The following is a 15,566-nucleotide window of genomic DNA, read 5'->3' as shown; positions in this document are numbered from 1 at the left end:
AATGTTTTAATTACTTCTTTTGGCAAAGTTATTCATAATAGATTCTAATTGATTTTGTCTAATAGTTAATCTTTTTGCTCTGAAAGTTAATGAATTTTGTGCTGATCGTTCTGCATTGATTAATTTAGCAATTAAAAATTGAGAGAATGAATTGCTGTATTTATATTTATCAGTTGTAATAAATGGTGCAACTGGTGCAACATCTTTTTTACAACAAATATTAACAGAATATTCATAATCTTCAGGAGCATTTTGTTGTGTAACATCAAACCCAACAATTATGAACGCATGATTAAACTGTGTTTTAAATGAAGAAATATCAATTGGCTCAGGAGTTCCTGCATATTCTTTAAAAATTAATACAACAACATCATTACCAATATGTCTTTTCTTATCTAGTTGTTGGTCATTAGTTTCCATGAAAGGGAGCCATGTTGAAATATGAAAAGCTATATCGATATTGCCTTGAGAGAATGTGTTGACAATAGTATAATCTCCCATTAACCGATTTTTAGTATCTAGTCCTCCAACAAATCCTTGATATCCAAATAATTCAATTTTATTTCCAAGTAGATTTAAGAAATGTTCAAAATAAGAAGAACCTTCTCTGTTATTAAAGAATTCCATTTCTTTTGTTTGTCCAACAGCAGCATATAATACACCAAATTTATATCTTTTATAAGTAAAGAAATTTTCAAATTTACATAATGCATTAAACATTGGTTTACCTCTAATAGCAACTGTTGACTTTTCTTTATATTCAGGGAATAACTCCTTTAAAATTTGATGATCAGTTTTTCCTTCATAAATCTTTCTTGTATCAAAACGTTTTGTTCTCATAATTACTTTCTTAATATTCTTATCATCAGAAATAGAAACAATTGCTAAATCAGTGTCTGTATGAATAATATAATTACTATGGTCTCCTTCAGAGAAATGTTTTTGATAATAATACGAACATGCTTGAGGATCATGTATGTTATTTTTTAATAACATATCAAATTTATGTGTTGTACATGTAAAGAAGTTTTCAACTTTAGCTCCCATTGGTAAGTTTGAAATATCTATATGTAATGGTTTACTTTTCATAATATTATCTGTCCAAACTTCCGTTGGGAATAAAATATTTTCAAAACATTCAGCTGTAGCTTTTATTTGCTCTTCACTCATAGAAGCATTGGCATATTTCTCTCGAATTATTTTCATTAATTTCTCCATTTGTCCTTTTTCTTCAGCTACTTGAGATAATGGTTTTCCTTTATAAACTTGACCAATATTTGCACCATATTTAAGAAGCATTTCCATCACATCAGTATTTCCTTTCATTACAGCTGAATATAATGGGAATATTCCATTATTTGTCTGATGATTAACATCAGCTCCATAATCACATAACATTTTAATACTTTCAAAATCCATTGAATTTGCACAGACATTTGTTAATGCAGTTTCTCCTGATGAATTTACTTCATTAATATATCTCATTGTATCTTCTTTTGATCCATTACCACTTTCAAGTAATAATTTTAATACCTCATGATAATCTTTTAAATTTTTATTTCTACAAAGGTAATGTAATGGAGTATTCATACGTTCATTTTTTAATGCTCTATCTGCTTTTTTATTAAGTAACATTTTTATAATTTCAATGTCAATCTTTTCAGCTGTTAAAGCTTTATGAAGTGGAGAGTATCTATTTTCATCACAACAATTAACATTAGCTCCTTTATTAATTAACATCTCCACAAGACCTCTATATGATTTTTCACATGCATAATATAAAAATGTTTTTCCATTAGCATCTTCATCATTAACATCATATTTTCTTATGTATTTACTTATTTGTATTTCTGCTTCTTTTTCTGTTATAACTTTAACTCCTTTCATTTTATCTATTATTTGACTTAACTTTTCTGATTTTGGTTTTATTGGACAATATGCCATCCAAAAGAAAAATGAACCATCAACTAACATTGGTATTCCTGGTGCACTCTTTAAAATAAATCCAGTTGATGATGGCTAAATGTATAAGGAATATTTGTTTAATATAAGTAACTGTATAAATTATTATAAACAAACTGAAATAAATGCTGCATCTATTTTAATAATTTTAGGATATAATACACACACCATAATCCTTGGTACCTCAGAAAATGGTGTTGAAAATGTTACAGAGTATGTATCATTTGTAAATGAACTTTTTTCAATTTTCCCACAACAAAAAAATTCTCCTCGGGGTGGAAAATAATTTGCTAATGCATCATACTCTTTCAATAATCCTAAACTTTGGTTATATCCCTCTTCATATTTCTTTACTTTATTTCTTAAATCAGAAATTTCTTCTTCTAATTGCATTTTCATTAAATTAAATTTATCTTCATCAATATACTTTTGTGGTGTTGAATATGAATAATCACTTTGACTATCTGGAGTTTGATGTTCTGCAACTAACGACATTATTTAGTGTTGATTTTATTTAGTTCTTTGAGTTCTTCTTGATTTTTTTTCATTGAACCTTATCCTTTATATGTCCTATCTTTAAAGTACCTAATTCTAAAAACAGATTTACTATTCTTTAAATAATTTTTGTTAAATAAAACAAAGTTTAATATGAATAAAAACAAAAATGAATAAACATAATTATTAAGCTCGTATGATTTTCTTTTTCATTACATTTGATTGTTGAACCCAATACTGTAATGTACTTGGACATAAATCTGAATACAACCCAGGATATGTTTTCTGAAGATGGTTTGTTGCATGTGTTAATCCTAGTTCCTCAGCTTTCTTCACTGCTTCAACCTTTAATCGAGAATCCCATCTTTTCTTTTTGTACTTCCGTTCTTTAATTAGATTTGGCTTAGTTACTGCTTCTCTTTCTGTTTTTGCTTCTTCCCTTTTATTCCCATATGCTGAAATGACATAATACCTCTGACTGTCAACTGGTGTGAATTGTGAAAGTGACATCAAGAATGTTGTCCCACAGTTCACATCAATCTCATTTTACTGTCTTTCATTATCCAAAGAAGCAATTCGAATAACTGAAGATCTTTGGACTTTAAACACAGAATGTTCGTAGCTTGTCTAATCAGTTCCAAGTCATTGTCTTGTTTGTCCAATAATGGACAAGTGATAATATTCCACCCAATGGGATGTTAAGAAATTTCATATAAAATTCATATGATATCTACCATAAAAGTGCTTCATTGTAAATTTATATCTGTCTCTCCCCTCTTATTTATCCTCTCAGAATAAATTATTTGACATAGAGTTATATCATTTACACTTTCTTCTTTCTTAAATAAAGAAGACGTTAGAATCAATCTCAAATGACTAAGCTAACTTATCATATTTTTATGAGATGACTCACTCTTTAACTAAAATATTTTCATAAAAATAAAATTAAGAAAGGAAAATATTAGGTAATAAATTATGTTTTAAATTCAGAGAATATAACAACATCCACTCTCTGCTGTTTTATTCTTCTCTTGCTGTTTTTTATCTTCTTTAGCATCTATTTTCTTATCATATTTTTCACTTTTAGATAACTTTGAATCAATAGCACATCCTTCAACCAATTCTGGATGTTCAACAATAACCCTTTTAAGGAAGTCAGTCAAATGATTACTCATACTTTCTCCATCACGGAAACAATTACATTTATAAAAATTAATATCATCAGTTAACATCTTTTTACATTGTTCTTCAACATCATCATCATCGGGTAAATCAGAGTGTGTTAAAATAACAATACGATAAATAGGAGTAGCATCCGGATCAGCAGAAATATTTTTTAATAACCCTTCAAAATATTCAACTGAGTCAGGATTTTGAGTTGAACCTACTAATAAATGAATTTTAGCTTTTTTAAAATATGAACTTACAGTTCCTCTATTATTAATTAGGTCATCTCCGTTACGGTCGTACTTTATAAATTATTTCTTTGTTTAATATATTTTAAATTTATAATGAAATACTATTTTCTTTATTATTAATTTTTAAAAATAACAAACAAATGCGACACTATAAGTTTTCTTTCCTAAAACCATTTCTGTTGTTGTTTTTGATTCTCCTGAAGTTGATACATAATCTGTGGTAACTTCTTTTTTCTATAACAGTAAATTCCTTTTTGTTATTCATTAAATTATGTTTACAAACACAAAACATATTTACTAAACTAGTTTTTCCTACATTAGAAATACCAACAAGGAGAATACCAACAGACCTGCAACAGTAAGATACACTAATTTAAACTATAATAATATTGTTAAAAACCAAACTTTTGGGTTGCCATGTTATTATTTTTGTTCTCTAACTATTTTTAAAGATCCTTTTAAGTTATAAATTTTGAACCAAACTAGTCGAAAAAAAAAGATAAGACAAAAATTAACAAAGGAAGTTTCGTAATGAGCCACATTTATCTTTTTTTTTAAATATATCTAACTTCAATTTTTATGGATTAAAAAAAGTTATTAAAATTGCAGAGTTAGAGTATTAAAAAAAAAACGCATTTGAAACTTCTCTTACTAAAGAAAAATATAAAAAGACAATATTTGAAAATTGATACTATTTTTATTTTATAAAATTTTTTTTTAGTTTGAAAGAGTTATTTTAGATTTTTTATTTGCCTTTTCAAAAAAAAATAATAATAACTGATACAATCATTTTATTTAATAGAACTTTTCATTGGAACCTCTTCTTCCTCTCCAATTATCTCTTCTTGAATAGTCTGTTCTTCTTCTATTATTAAATGAGGTTCCTCTTTTATTTGCTCTTTGATAACGAAAATCATCTTCTTGTCTTCTTCTATTCATTCTATCATCTCTTCTTTCACGACTATCACTTCTATTAATTTGTTTTTCTTTTTGCATTTTACGATAACAAGACTCTAGTGATGGTTCAAATTTAGTCATTTCTTCTGGTTTTAGTGGTCGTGGTTCTCCAGTAAAATACTTGTGTTGTAAGGCTTCATCAGCAGTAAATCTAGATTTAGGATTAAGTTGTAAAAGATGGTCAATAAGATCCATAAAAATTGGATCATATCCTTTAAATACATCTTTTAAAATTCGTTTTTGAGGTGTAGGAAGTGCAAGTGTTTGAAACATTTTCATTTCTTTAAATTGAGGCCATTCTAAATCAGTTGGTGTACCACAGATTTCCCATATTTTACTTAATTGTTCATTTTCTGTTTTTCCATGAAACACTGGACGATGTTTAAATATCTCCAGAAAAACACAACCAACACTCCACATATCAACTTCTCCTTTATACCTTGTTTCACCTAAGAGTAATTCAGGTGGTCTATACCAAAGAGTAACCATATTATTTGTATAAATACCAACATCATCTTGTTTTCTTGCAAGTCCAAAATCACCTAATTTAATATGATTGTCATCACTAATAAGAATATTTCCTGTTTTAATGTCACGATGAATTATATTATTTGAATGTAAAAATTGAATAGCTTGAAGAATTTGTAACATATATCCTTTTAACTGTCCTATCGCTACTTTACTTACAATTTCTTCACATTTAAGAAAACTTGAAAGATCATGTGGCATAAATTCAAATACTAATGATATAGTTGTATTTCTTTCAATAAAGTCATTTGCATGTAATACTTCTATAAGTTGAATAATATTAGGATGATGAATCTCTTGTAAAAGTTGTATTTCTCTCAATGATGTAACAGGAAATCCTTGGTCCCTGTCATTTTTTAATTGTTTAATAGCAACAAGTTTTCCTGTAGTTTTTGTTCTTGCTTTATATACAGATGCATATGCTCCACACCCAATTTGATTAATAATTTCATATTTGTCATTAATAACATTCTCTGAAGGGTCAAATGGAAGCATGATTGATTAGATTTTAGTTTTTTTCTTTTAATTTTTTTTTTCTTTTAATTTTTTTTTTCTTTTAATTTTTTTTTTCTTTTAATTTTTTTTTTCTAAGTTAAAACAAAATAATACTGTTTGAAATAATATCAAAAATTTTTTTCCTTTTACTGCTTTATTCTCTTATAATTTTATCTATTTAAGTTGAATAGAAGAATAGTTCTTACACCCCAACCTATTTTTATATGTCATTTTTATCAATTAGAAAATTATTCACATAAACTTCTATTATTAAAATAATATAATTTTTCTATTTTATTATCAATTGATAGTATTAATACTTTGTTGTCTTATCTTCTATTTAAGAACATCTTATTCTAATGACAATATATTAATATATTGTATATCTCTTCTATTTTTGTTGAACTTAACATTTCAATAATTAAAAGAACGTCTTTAAGTTGTTTTCATTAGTTAACAATTATATAAGTATATCTCTTCTTATTTGTTAGTAACAAAGTTACAGATTATTTAGTGATTTGTCATAAATAAAAATACAATCTTCTCCTTTATAAATAACCCAATAAAAAAGTCTTTTCTATGGAAATATTATTATTGAATTATCAGATTATGAAAACTTTTTTTAAAACTAATCAAAAAATAGAAATGAGAGATTAATATTTACTCATAACAAACTTCTTATTAAAACAAATCAATTATTATCACCTCAATAAAAAAAATTAAAAAAAAACGTTTGTTTTACCAACAAAATATTCATTAAAAAATAATCAATTTTCTGTGTTTAAAAAAAGTTATTCAACATAAATTCAAAAATTAAAAATTATTTGAATATAAAAAAATATGCAACATAAAAAAAGAAAAATTCATTAAAAAGAACTTAATATTTATGATTTTTGTTATACTCTTATTTGTTGAATTTTTGTGTCATTGCAATGCACTTCAAGTTGGGAGAAAGGAAGTATATGATACAACATATCTATGTGGTATTTTAAATACTCTTGGATATAGTATTGATATTCAACGTCCTGGGAGATTAGCAAAAACATTTCAATCATTTAATATTGTTTCAATCACAAGTCCACAAGGAAATGTAGTAATGAGTAATAAAAAATTAGGTGGAGATGTTTATGAAAAATTAATAGAAATAATTCATAGAAGTAGTATTATCAGATTAACAACTAAATCCCGAAAAAATAAAAATGGCTTTTCACCATTAACTGGAATGACTATTAATAACAAAATTTATGATTATAACTTCCATGAAAATTTATCTTTGTTAGGAGAATCTTTTAATGAAAGAATTAAATCATATTTCGAATCTCAAAATACCCTCCATTTATCTCCTTGTAATGAAATTTTTAAAGAACTCAAAAGCTTTATTCCTAACTGTTGTCAAGTACATTTTGTTCAATACTTTCTACCTTCTTCACAATTGTCTTTTATTCCAACTTCATCAACTCCATCATTAATTTCTCCTACAACAACCTTAGACCAACAACAAGAATTTCAACCAACATATGAATTGTTGATTCCTGATTTCTCTAGACAAGGTTATTTGGATTTAGCCCAAATAAATAATTAAACTATTTAATTAGATATAAAGTTTATTAATAAATAAACTAAATGTTAAAAAAAAACAAACAAGAAAAATAAATAAAATATGCAGGTATGTTTTGGACAAGTCATCACTGGAGCACCAGGAAGTGGTAAAACTACATTTATTAAAGGAATGTATACATTTTTAAAATTAATGGGAAGAGAGCCAACAATTATTAATTTAGATCCTGCTAATGAACCAAATGATTATCCAATATCTGTTTCACTTCCAAATTTACTCTCATTAGATGATGCAATGAAAGATACTCAACTTGGTCCAAATGGAGGGATGTTATATTGTTTAGAATATTTAAATGAAAACATTGATTGGCTCATAGATAAAATTATCGAAATTCATCCATCTTATTTACTTATTGATTGTCCAGGTCAAACAGAATTATTTGCAACACACCCAACATTACCTACTATTCTTCATAGATTACAACAAATAAATTGTAGATTAACAGCAGTACATCTTATTGATTCAATTCATATTGGAAATCCTTCAATTTATTTAGCAGCAGTATTACAAGGATTAGCATGTAACATGAATTTAGAATTACCATTTGTTCCATTCTTAAGTAAAGCAGATTTATTAGGTGGATATGGGTTTAATGTTAAATTGGAAGATGTTATTAATGGGAATGTTGCAGAATTAATTAATGATTTACCTTCTAAATTTACCACATTAAATGAACAATTAGCGGAAATTATTGACCAATATTCGTTAATTAAACCAATTCCATTTGCTATTGAAGATAAAAATGATTTGGCATTAGCTATTGCAGTGATTGATAAAGCAAATGGATATTGTTTTAACTCAAAAGAGTCAAGTATTTTACAATATTTTTCTGTTGCTAGTGGTGTTTCTATAGATATTAAAATTGACCAAACTATAGAAAAGTATCAAAGTATAATTGATGGGGATAATGATGTTGTTCATCCACAACATGAAGAAGAAGAAAAATAAATTGATTGTGTATTATTATTTATAATAAAAATATAGAAAATATTATAGTTTTTGTTAAAAATGATAAAGAAAAATCTTAAAAGATTATTTTATGGAAGAAGAAACAAAAGCACTTGTTGAAGGACCATTTCAATTACTTACTGAAGCAGTAGAAAAACATGGACAAGTATTAATTAATTGTAGAAATAATAAAAAATTAATTTGTCGTGTCAAAGCATTTGATCGTCATTTTAATATGGTTCTTGAAAATATCAAAGAAATTTGGACTGAAATGAAACGTGACTCAGATGGTAAATTAAAAGCTAAATTATGTCAAAGAAGCATTAGTAAAATGTTTTTAAGAGGTGATTCAGTTATTGTAATAGTTAAAAACCCAGCAGAGTTAATGAATAAATAATTGATTATTTAAAGAGAATAAAGAAAGAATAATTTATAGTAATTTTAATGATTAATTATAATTAATTAAGAACTTAACAAAAACATCTCTTTTTTTTAAGTAAATTAACATTTCATTTTCACAAACAAATGAATCAACAAGATGTTATTGCTTTAAAATTTCACAAAGCTAAAGAAGAATTACAAAATCATTACCAAGAATTAAATAAATATTTGAGAAGTCTTCAACAAACGTATTTAATGGCAATGCAACAACCTACTCAATATCACCTTCCAAATCCTCAAATGCTTCAAAACCAGATTAATCAATTAGTTAATGCATATGCTGCTGCATCTCAAAAACTTGCATTTGCACCACAACCCCCTGCTATTATTTGTCGAGAAATCCTTGATACATTTATTAAGCAAACAAAGGCAAATGCTGATTTTATTAATGAAATAACAAAAAAGTATAAAGAATTAGAAGAACGACAAAAACAAATTCTTCAACAAATCAATAATGTTCAAATTAAACAAAAAGGAACAAAAAGTATTATTGATAATTTAAATGAAAATAATATTGATGAATTTATAAATCAATTATTAGATTGGGATAATGCTCAAATAATAGTTAAATTAAATAAAACAGAAGAAGCAATTTTATTACTTTGTGATGCATTAAAAAAGAATTCAAGTAATTCACAAAAAATTGAAGATATTGTTTGTTTATTAATCAATGAAATTCCTTCTTTATTTGATTATTAAATATTTACTTTTAGTGTGAAGGTATTATGGCATTCATTTCTATGACACTACTTTCTCCTATTGCTGTTTCTCAATTAAGTGATGTAATCTCTCAAGTTATTTTGAGTCCTGCTGTTTCTGAAGAAGCTACACCAGCAATTATTGATGTTTACGATGCGTTACAAGTTCCAGTTTGTTTACAATAAAATTCATTTAATTTTGTTTGCATGGAATTTTTATTATTTTATTACTTTTTCTTTATATTTTTTATTAAAAAGTATTAAAATGAAAGCTCAGAAGACTGTCGTGAATTAACAATTCCGCATGATCCTCTCTTGGACTTATGGTTATTTTTCTCTTCACCGCTTTCTTACTTTTTTCTTTTTATTTTTTTTCTTATTCAATTAAAAATATTAATTGAATAGAATTATGGTAATTTATTTGAATTATAAATATGTTATTATTATAACTATTATAACCTATTGTTATAATTATTTTTTTCTATTTAATTTATTTGGATTAATTCATTTTTATACATTCTTATTTAATTTACCAATAAAACAAATATATTTCAGAAATAAAGAATAATATACTAGAAGATATAATAAATAATAGGAACAAAGATATAGAAATAGAAACAGTTAAAAAAAAACATATGATAATAAGAAATGTTTATCTGTTTGTCTTAAAGTTAAAAGTTATCTTAAAAAATAGAGTCTATAAGATTTAGTGAAGAATATGAAGAAGATAAAAATACAAAAGTTAATATTTGTTTGAATAAAGAACATAATAAAAACAAATTAATTGATTTACTATTTTGATTTGCTAAATCCATATTGATTAATATATGTTAGAGTATTGATTTATTTAATACAATTAAAAAATCGTTAGAAGTTATTGACAGTAAAATGGTATGTTTATAATGAGATATTATTATAATGTAAATACTGATATGGGGTTTATGAAAACTATAAACAATATCATTTTATTCATTGTGTAAAGTAATAAAACACTTTTAATAATAGTACTAAAGTGAAGGGTATTATTTTAGAATATTATGAAAACTGTATAAAAAGAGAATAAATATTTTAGAATCAGATAGGTAAATGAAAGAAAAATATTAAAAGTGAAGAATATAATTGAATCTATTGAGAGATATTAAAGGAGAAGAAATTAAAATAACAATTATTCAAATCTATTTTTTATTCAACTAAGGATATTTATTAGAGTCTTATTGGTTTTTACTGTTACTTTTTTTTATAAACACTTGACAATTTAAACTAATATCAAATCAAATTTATTTATTTTTCCATCATTTTAAATCAGTACTTACATATATTTTATGTCTTGTTTTGTTATTTCCATATTAATAATTGTTATGCGTTGTCATTAAATTGATTAGATTTTTATTGTATTAATTCATATAATTTAAATGGTTTATTAGTTTTAAATGACTACCATTGTACTAGTAGTCTAGGTAATACTAATAATTGATGAGTTTGTTAAATTTTATTTATGTTAACACATACAACTATATTGACAATATGATTATTGTTGTATTTGTTAGAAATAACTGTGAAGATGATAAGATGTTTATAGTTTGCAAAATAGAAAAAGAGGATTTAAGAAGCAAATAAATAAAAGAAATATTAAAAACTGATTAAACAATAATCAACAAATATAATTCTGAATTAATGGTATATGTTATTTTAGAAATGATCAACTTCGATAGTGACTTCTTTTGTACTATCATCTCTTGTGTAACTAGTAACATAAGGGTAGTGTTTTTTAACAAAAGAGTCAAGTTCTTTATCACCCATTTCATTTAATCCTCCAAAATATGTAATGGTTGCAGGTTTATTTAATTTTTCTCCCTCAGCTGGTTTCAATGTTCCGTCAGGATATACTTCAATATTCTTTTCATTAATAATCACATTAATATCAAAATTAATATTCCTAACATCAACATCTTTCCATTCAATTTTACCTATGTTACTTTTTCCAATTGTTAATGACTTAATATTATTTAATTTATCTTCTTCTAATTCTCTTAATTCTGAAATTGATGGAACCATAAAATATCCACTTTTATTCATAACAGGTGCTTTGGAAAAAATAGGTATTGAACTTTTTCTCATTTCAACAGGTTGAGTTGATTCATTTGTATTACTTTTATTATCCTCTTCTTTAGTATTTTTATTTTCTTCATTTGTCATATTTAAGTCTCTTATTAAAGATTGATACATCATTACTACGATTTTTTTATGAACTTCTGGGTGTTTAACTTTTGTTTTTTCTTTCTTTTCTTTATCTTCTTTCTTTTGTTTTTCATTAAGTTGTTTTTGTGCCATATCAGCAATAATTGCTGATGTTTGTTGTTGAGTTAATCCTTGTTGTTGGGGTGGCTGGAAAGAATTTCCATTAATATTTCCTGTTGATAATGAACCAATTCCATTGGTTGATGCAAAAACATTATTAGTAGAACTTCCAAAATTTGGGATATTTGTATTACCAAAAGAAGTATTATTTCCAAATCCTCCAAATAAATTTCCTTGGTTATTTGTTTGGTTTAATCCTAATTTACCAAATGTCCCTAATCCTGTTAATGAATTTGTTTGTCCAAATCCTGTTGTATTGCCAAATCCACCAAATCCATTTGATTGTTGATTGGTTTGTCCAAATGATCCAAATCCACCAAATCCATTTGACTGCTGAGTATTATTTTGTCCAAATCCTCCAAATCCACTTGTTTGTGTATTACCAATTTGTCCAAATCCTGTTGTATTTCCAAGTGAACCAAATCCACCAAATCCATTTGATTGTTGATTAGTTTGTCCAAATGATCCAAATCCGCTTGTTTGTGTATTACTAGTTTGTCCAAATGATCCAAACCCTCCTTGTTGATTATTTGTTTGTCCAAATCCTGTTGTACTTCCAAATCCACCAAACCCACTTGTTTGTGTATTACCAGTTTGTCCAAATCCTGTTGTATTGCCAAATCCACCAAATCCATTTGATTGTTGATTGGTTTGTCCAAATGATCCAAATCCACCAAATCCATTTGACTGCTGAGTATTATTTTGTCCAAATCCTCCAAATCCACTTGTTTGTGTATTACCAATTTGTCCAAATCCTGTTGTATTTCCAAGTGAACCAAATCCACCAAATCCGTTTTGTTGTTGATTAGTTTGTCCAAATGATCCAAATCCATTTTGTTGTTGATTAGTTTGTCCAAATGACCCGAATCCACCAAATCCATTTGATTGTTGATTATTAATTTGTCCAAACCCACCGAAAGTAGTATTTTGAGTATTATTGTTTCCAAATGCATTAAATCCAGTTTTACCAAATGACCCAAACCCATTTGACTGTTGATTATTTTGTCCAAACCCACCAAAACTATTTTGTTGTGTAGTATTTTGCCCAAATCCTGATGTTAATGAATTTCCTATTGTATTACCAAATCCAAGCCCAGTATTTTGGGTTTGTTGTCCAAAACCTGTAAATCCGTTTTGTTGTTGAGAAGTAGACTTAAAAAGGCTTTGTTGACCAAACCCATTATTTTGGGTTTGACTAGAACCAAACCCTGAAAATGTTCCAAAACTATTTATTTGTTGTGTGTTATTTCCAAATCCTGATTGTTGGTTGTTTTGACCAAACCCCATAAATCCATTTGACTGTTGTGAAAGAGGTTTATTAAAACTTAACATACTTAATATTCTTTTGTTGAATAAATCATTTTCAGTCCTTTTTATTTTTACTTTAAAATAATTCACATTCATTTTTTAATAATTCACATCAATTTGTTATTAAAAACATTCCTTTATTTTTTGTTTTTTATACCATTTGTATTTAATAAAAATAACATTAAACTATTTATTTATTAACAGAACTAAAAAATAAAATAAACAATAAAGAATAGTTTGTTAATAAAAAATATTTTAAAATACCAAAAAATAGAAAAAATTATTATTAATAAAAATTATAACAAAATTAATAATAATAAATAAATAGAATAAGAGTTATAAAATAAAATTAATAAATTAAGTAATGTAAACAACTCTTAACTTTTCATTTAATTTAAGTTAATTTTTCTTAAGAATTTAAATACTAAAGAATAATACTTTGTTTAGTTACCATAATGTTATTTTAAATTTAGACAGGGTTTATCCCTCAATAAAATTTTGTCATTACCATTCAAATTACAATTTATTGTTATTAAAAGTATATTGTCTTTATCAATTAAGGTTTAATTAACAAACAAAACAATAACACAAAAAAAAAAATAAAGAAAAAGTTTTAAAACAAAGAAGTTAATGGAATATTCATTCATATTTTTAATTTTAAGATTTTCTTTTTTTTGGATTAAATTGAAATGAAAGTGAGTTTTGAGAGGAATAAAAAATTATCTGTAGTTTTTTTATTAAAAAAAATAACAAAAAATATGGAAGAAAAATAAATTATAATCCCGATAATTTACATTGAATTTAAATATAAAATAATTTAGAACTGAATTTGATAGAAAAAGAACTTTAAAAAGAAACTAAAAATAAACAGTTCATGGCTGAAGAAAAAGATTACCTTTTTAAACTTCTTCTTATTGGTGATTCAGGAGTAGGAAAATCATGCTTATTATTAAGATTTGCTGATGACACATATACTGATACTCATATTGCTACAATTGGAGTAGATTTTAAGATTAAGACTGTTCAAATAGACGGTAAAAATGTTAAGTTACAAATTTGGGATACTGGTTTGTTTTATTTCATTAACGAGTTAATATAAAATTATCATTTATGTCAAATAATAAATAATATTATATTTTATAATTTAATATATTATAAAATATAATATTATTTTTTAAGGGCTTTTAATAATCATTATAATAAAGAGGATATATTCTCATTTTTTAGCTGGACAAGAAAGATTCAGAACTATTACTTCTTCTTACTATAGAGGTGCTCAAGGTATTATCGTCGTCTATTCAGTTATTGATTTACAAACATTCCAAAATGTTAGACAATGGTTACAAGAAATTGAAAGATATGCTTCAGAAACAGTTATTAAATTACTTATTGGTAATAAGTGTGATCTTGATGATGAAAGAGCTGTTACTGTAGAACAAGGACAAGAACTTGCTAACTCATTGAATGTATCATTCATGGAAGCCTCTGCTAAGAAATCATTAAATGTTGATGAATTGTTCATTAGAATTGCTACTGACATTATGAAGAATATTCAACCTGCTAATACTTCAAAACCAAGTGAACAAGCTGACCTTAAGAAAGGTGGGTCTGATAAAAAGAAGGGCGGTAAAGGCTTCTGTTCTCTTATTTAAGCAATGACAACTTTTTGTTTAATCCACTTTGCTTGAGTAAATTATCAAACAATTTTTGTTTGGTATTTTTTTAAATTGATTTTTCATTAAATTAAAATAAGAAATATAAAAAGAGGATTTGAGAAGAAAAATTGTTGAATTTAAATTAGCAGTTGTTTTATTGTTAATTATTTTAATAAGTATTATTGAAGTAATTTTGAGAATATTATCGCATTGATTAGTAAAAACAATTTGAATATGAGAAATTATATTATTTTGTGAGCATTTAATATTCATCAATTTAAGGTATTTCTTTAGTCCAAAAACTAATCATTAGAAAGTGATTTGTTTAGTCAAATCTCTAATTAGAAATATAACATTTAATAGTTTGATTCATTTAATAATGTCTTATTGTGTATTATTGGAAGTATAACTTTAAACTACACAAACTGTTAGAAAAGAATATAGTAAGTATAACACATTATTTTAATGAATTTTTTAGATCAACACCATCAAAACACTATAGTCAAGGTCATGTTTTAACAATTATGTTATTATGTAAAATTTCATTTGAACAATTATGACGGTTTTAAGTTATAAGTCAATACAATAAAAGTTACTTCTTTTTATACATTAATGAGTATACATTAATAACATTTACTAATGTGTGATTCATATTGTATTGTTCAAGTCATTAGTTGTTGTATTA

At 25.5% G+C, this 15,566-nt stretch overlaps 10 protein-coding genes across 10 annotated transcripts; 5 read left to right on the top strand and 5 right to left on the bottom strand.

Moving 5' to 3' along the window:
- Positions 1-6: 6 nt before the first annotated feature.
- Positions 7-2,457, bottom strand: EHI_108700 (Rap/Ran GTPase activating protein, putative; the record flags this gene model as incomplete). Its single annotated transcript, XM_646235.1, has 2 exons — positions 7-2,019; positions 2,080-2,457. The coding sequence occupies 2 exons, from the start codon at positions 2,455-2,457 to the stop codon at positions 7-9; spliced, it is 2,391 nt and encodes a 796-aa protein (XP_651327.1).
- A 186-nt stretch (positions 2,458-2,643) lies between these two features.
- On the bottom strand, positions 2,644-2,967 carry EHI_108690 (uncharacterized protein; the record flags this gene model as incomplete). Its single annotated transcript, XM_648422.1, has 1 exon — positions 2,644-2,967. The coding sequence occupies one exon, from the start codon at positions 2,965-2,967 to the stop codon at positions 2,644-2,646; it is 324 nt and encodes a 107-aa protein (XP_653514.1).
- Positions 2,968-3,443: 476 nt separating this feature from the next.
- On the bottom strand, positions 3,444-4,167 carry EHI_108680 (uncharacterized protein; the record flags this gene model as incomplete). The annotated part of the gene is made up of 3 exons (XM_646237.1): positions 3,444-3,926; positions 4,014-4,109; positions 4,159-4,167. 3 exons carry the CDS (start codon positions 4,165-4,167, stop codon positions 3,444-3,446), a joined length of 588 nt encoding a protein of 195 aa, XP_651329.1.
- A 503-nt stretch (positions 4,168-4,670) lies between these two features.
- EHI_108670 (protein kinase domain containing protein) lies at positions 4,671-5,855 on the bottom strand (the record flags this gene model as incomplete). Its single annotated transcript, XM_646238.1, has 1 exon — positions 4,671-5,855. One exon carries the CDS (start codon positions 5,853-5,855, stop codon positions 4,671-4,673), a length of 1,185 nt encoding a protein of 394 aa, XP_651330.1.
- Positions 5,856-6,741: 886 nt separating this feature from the next.
- EHI_108660 (uncharacterized protein) lies at positions 6,742-7,437 on the top strand (the record flags this gene model as incomplete). The annotated part of the gene is made up of 1 exon (XM_646239.1): positions 6,742-7,437. One exon carries the CDS (start codon positions 6,742-6,744, stop codon positions 7,435-7,437), a length of 696 nt encoding a protein of 231 aa, XP_651331.1.
- A 78-nt stretch (positions 7,438-7,515) lies between these two features.
- On the top strand, positions 7,516-8,421 carry EHI_108650 (uncharacterized protein; the record flags this gene model as incomplete). Its single annotated transcript, XM_646240.1, has 1 exon — positions 7,516-8,421. One exon carries the CDS (start codon positions 7,516-7,518, stop codon positions 8,419-8,421), a length of 906 nt encoding a protein of 301 aa, XP_651332.1.
- A 91-nt stretch (positions 8,422-8,512) lies between these two features.
- Positions 8,513-8,818, top strand: EHI_108640 (small nuclear ribonucleoprotein Sm D2, putative; the record flags this gene model as incomplete). The annotated part of the gene is made up of 1 exon (XM_646241.1): positions 8,513-8,818. The coding sequence occupies one exon, from the start codon at positions 8,513-8,515 to the stop codon at positions 8,816-8,818; it is 306 nt and encodes a 101-aa protein (XP_651333.1).
- A 128-nt stretch (positions 8,819-8,946) lies between these two features.
- EHI_108630 (uncharacterized protein) lies at positions 8,947-9,746 on the top strand (the record flags this gene model as incomplete). Its single annotated transcript, XM_646242.1, has 2 exons — positions 8,947-9,516; positions 9,576-9,746. 2 exons carry the CDS (start codon positions 8,947-8,949, stop codon positions 9,744-9,746), a joined length of 741 nt encoding a protein of 246 aa, XP_651334.1.
- A 1,503-nt stretch (positions 9,747-11,249) lies between these two features.
- EHI_108620 (uncharacterized protein) lies at positions 11,250-13,250 on the bottom strand (the record flags this gene model as incomplete). The annotated part of the gene is made up of 1 exon (XM_646243.2): positions 11,250-13,250. The coding sequence occupies one exon, from the start codon at positions 13,248-13,250 to the stop codon at positions 11,250-11,252; it is 2,001 nt and encodes a 666-aa protein (XP_651335.2).
- An 850-nt stretch (positions 13,251-14,100) lies between these two features.
- EHI_108610 (Rab family GTPase) lies at positions 14,101-14,878 on the top strand (the record flags this gene model as incomplete). The annotated part of the gene is made up of 2 exons (XM_646244.1): positions 14,101-14,293; positions 14,454-14,878. 2 exons carry the CDS (start codon positions 14,101-14,103, stop codon positions 14,876-14,878), a joined length of 618 nt encoding a protein of 205 aa, XP_651336.1.
- Between the last annotated feature and the right edge of the window lie 688 nt (positions 14,879-15,566).

The sequence above is a fragment of the Entamoeba histolytica genome, genomic scaffold (assembly GCF_000208925.1).
Source record: "Entamoeba histolytica HM-1:IMSS scf_1104750517937 genomic scaffold, whole genome shotgun sequence".
In the NCBI taxonomy this organism is placed as follows: Eukaryota; Evosea; order Mastigamoebida; family Endamoebidae; genus Entamoeba; species Entamoeba histolytica.
The sequence above is the reverse complement of the archived record's forward strand: the minus strand, read 5'-3'. Positions and strand labels throughout refer to the sequence as shown.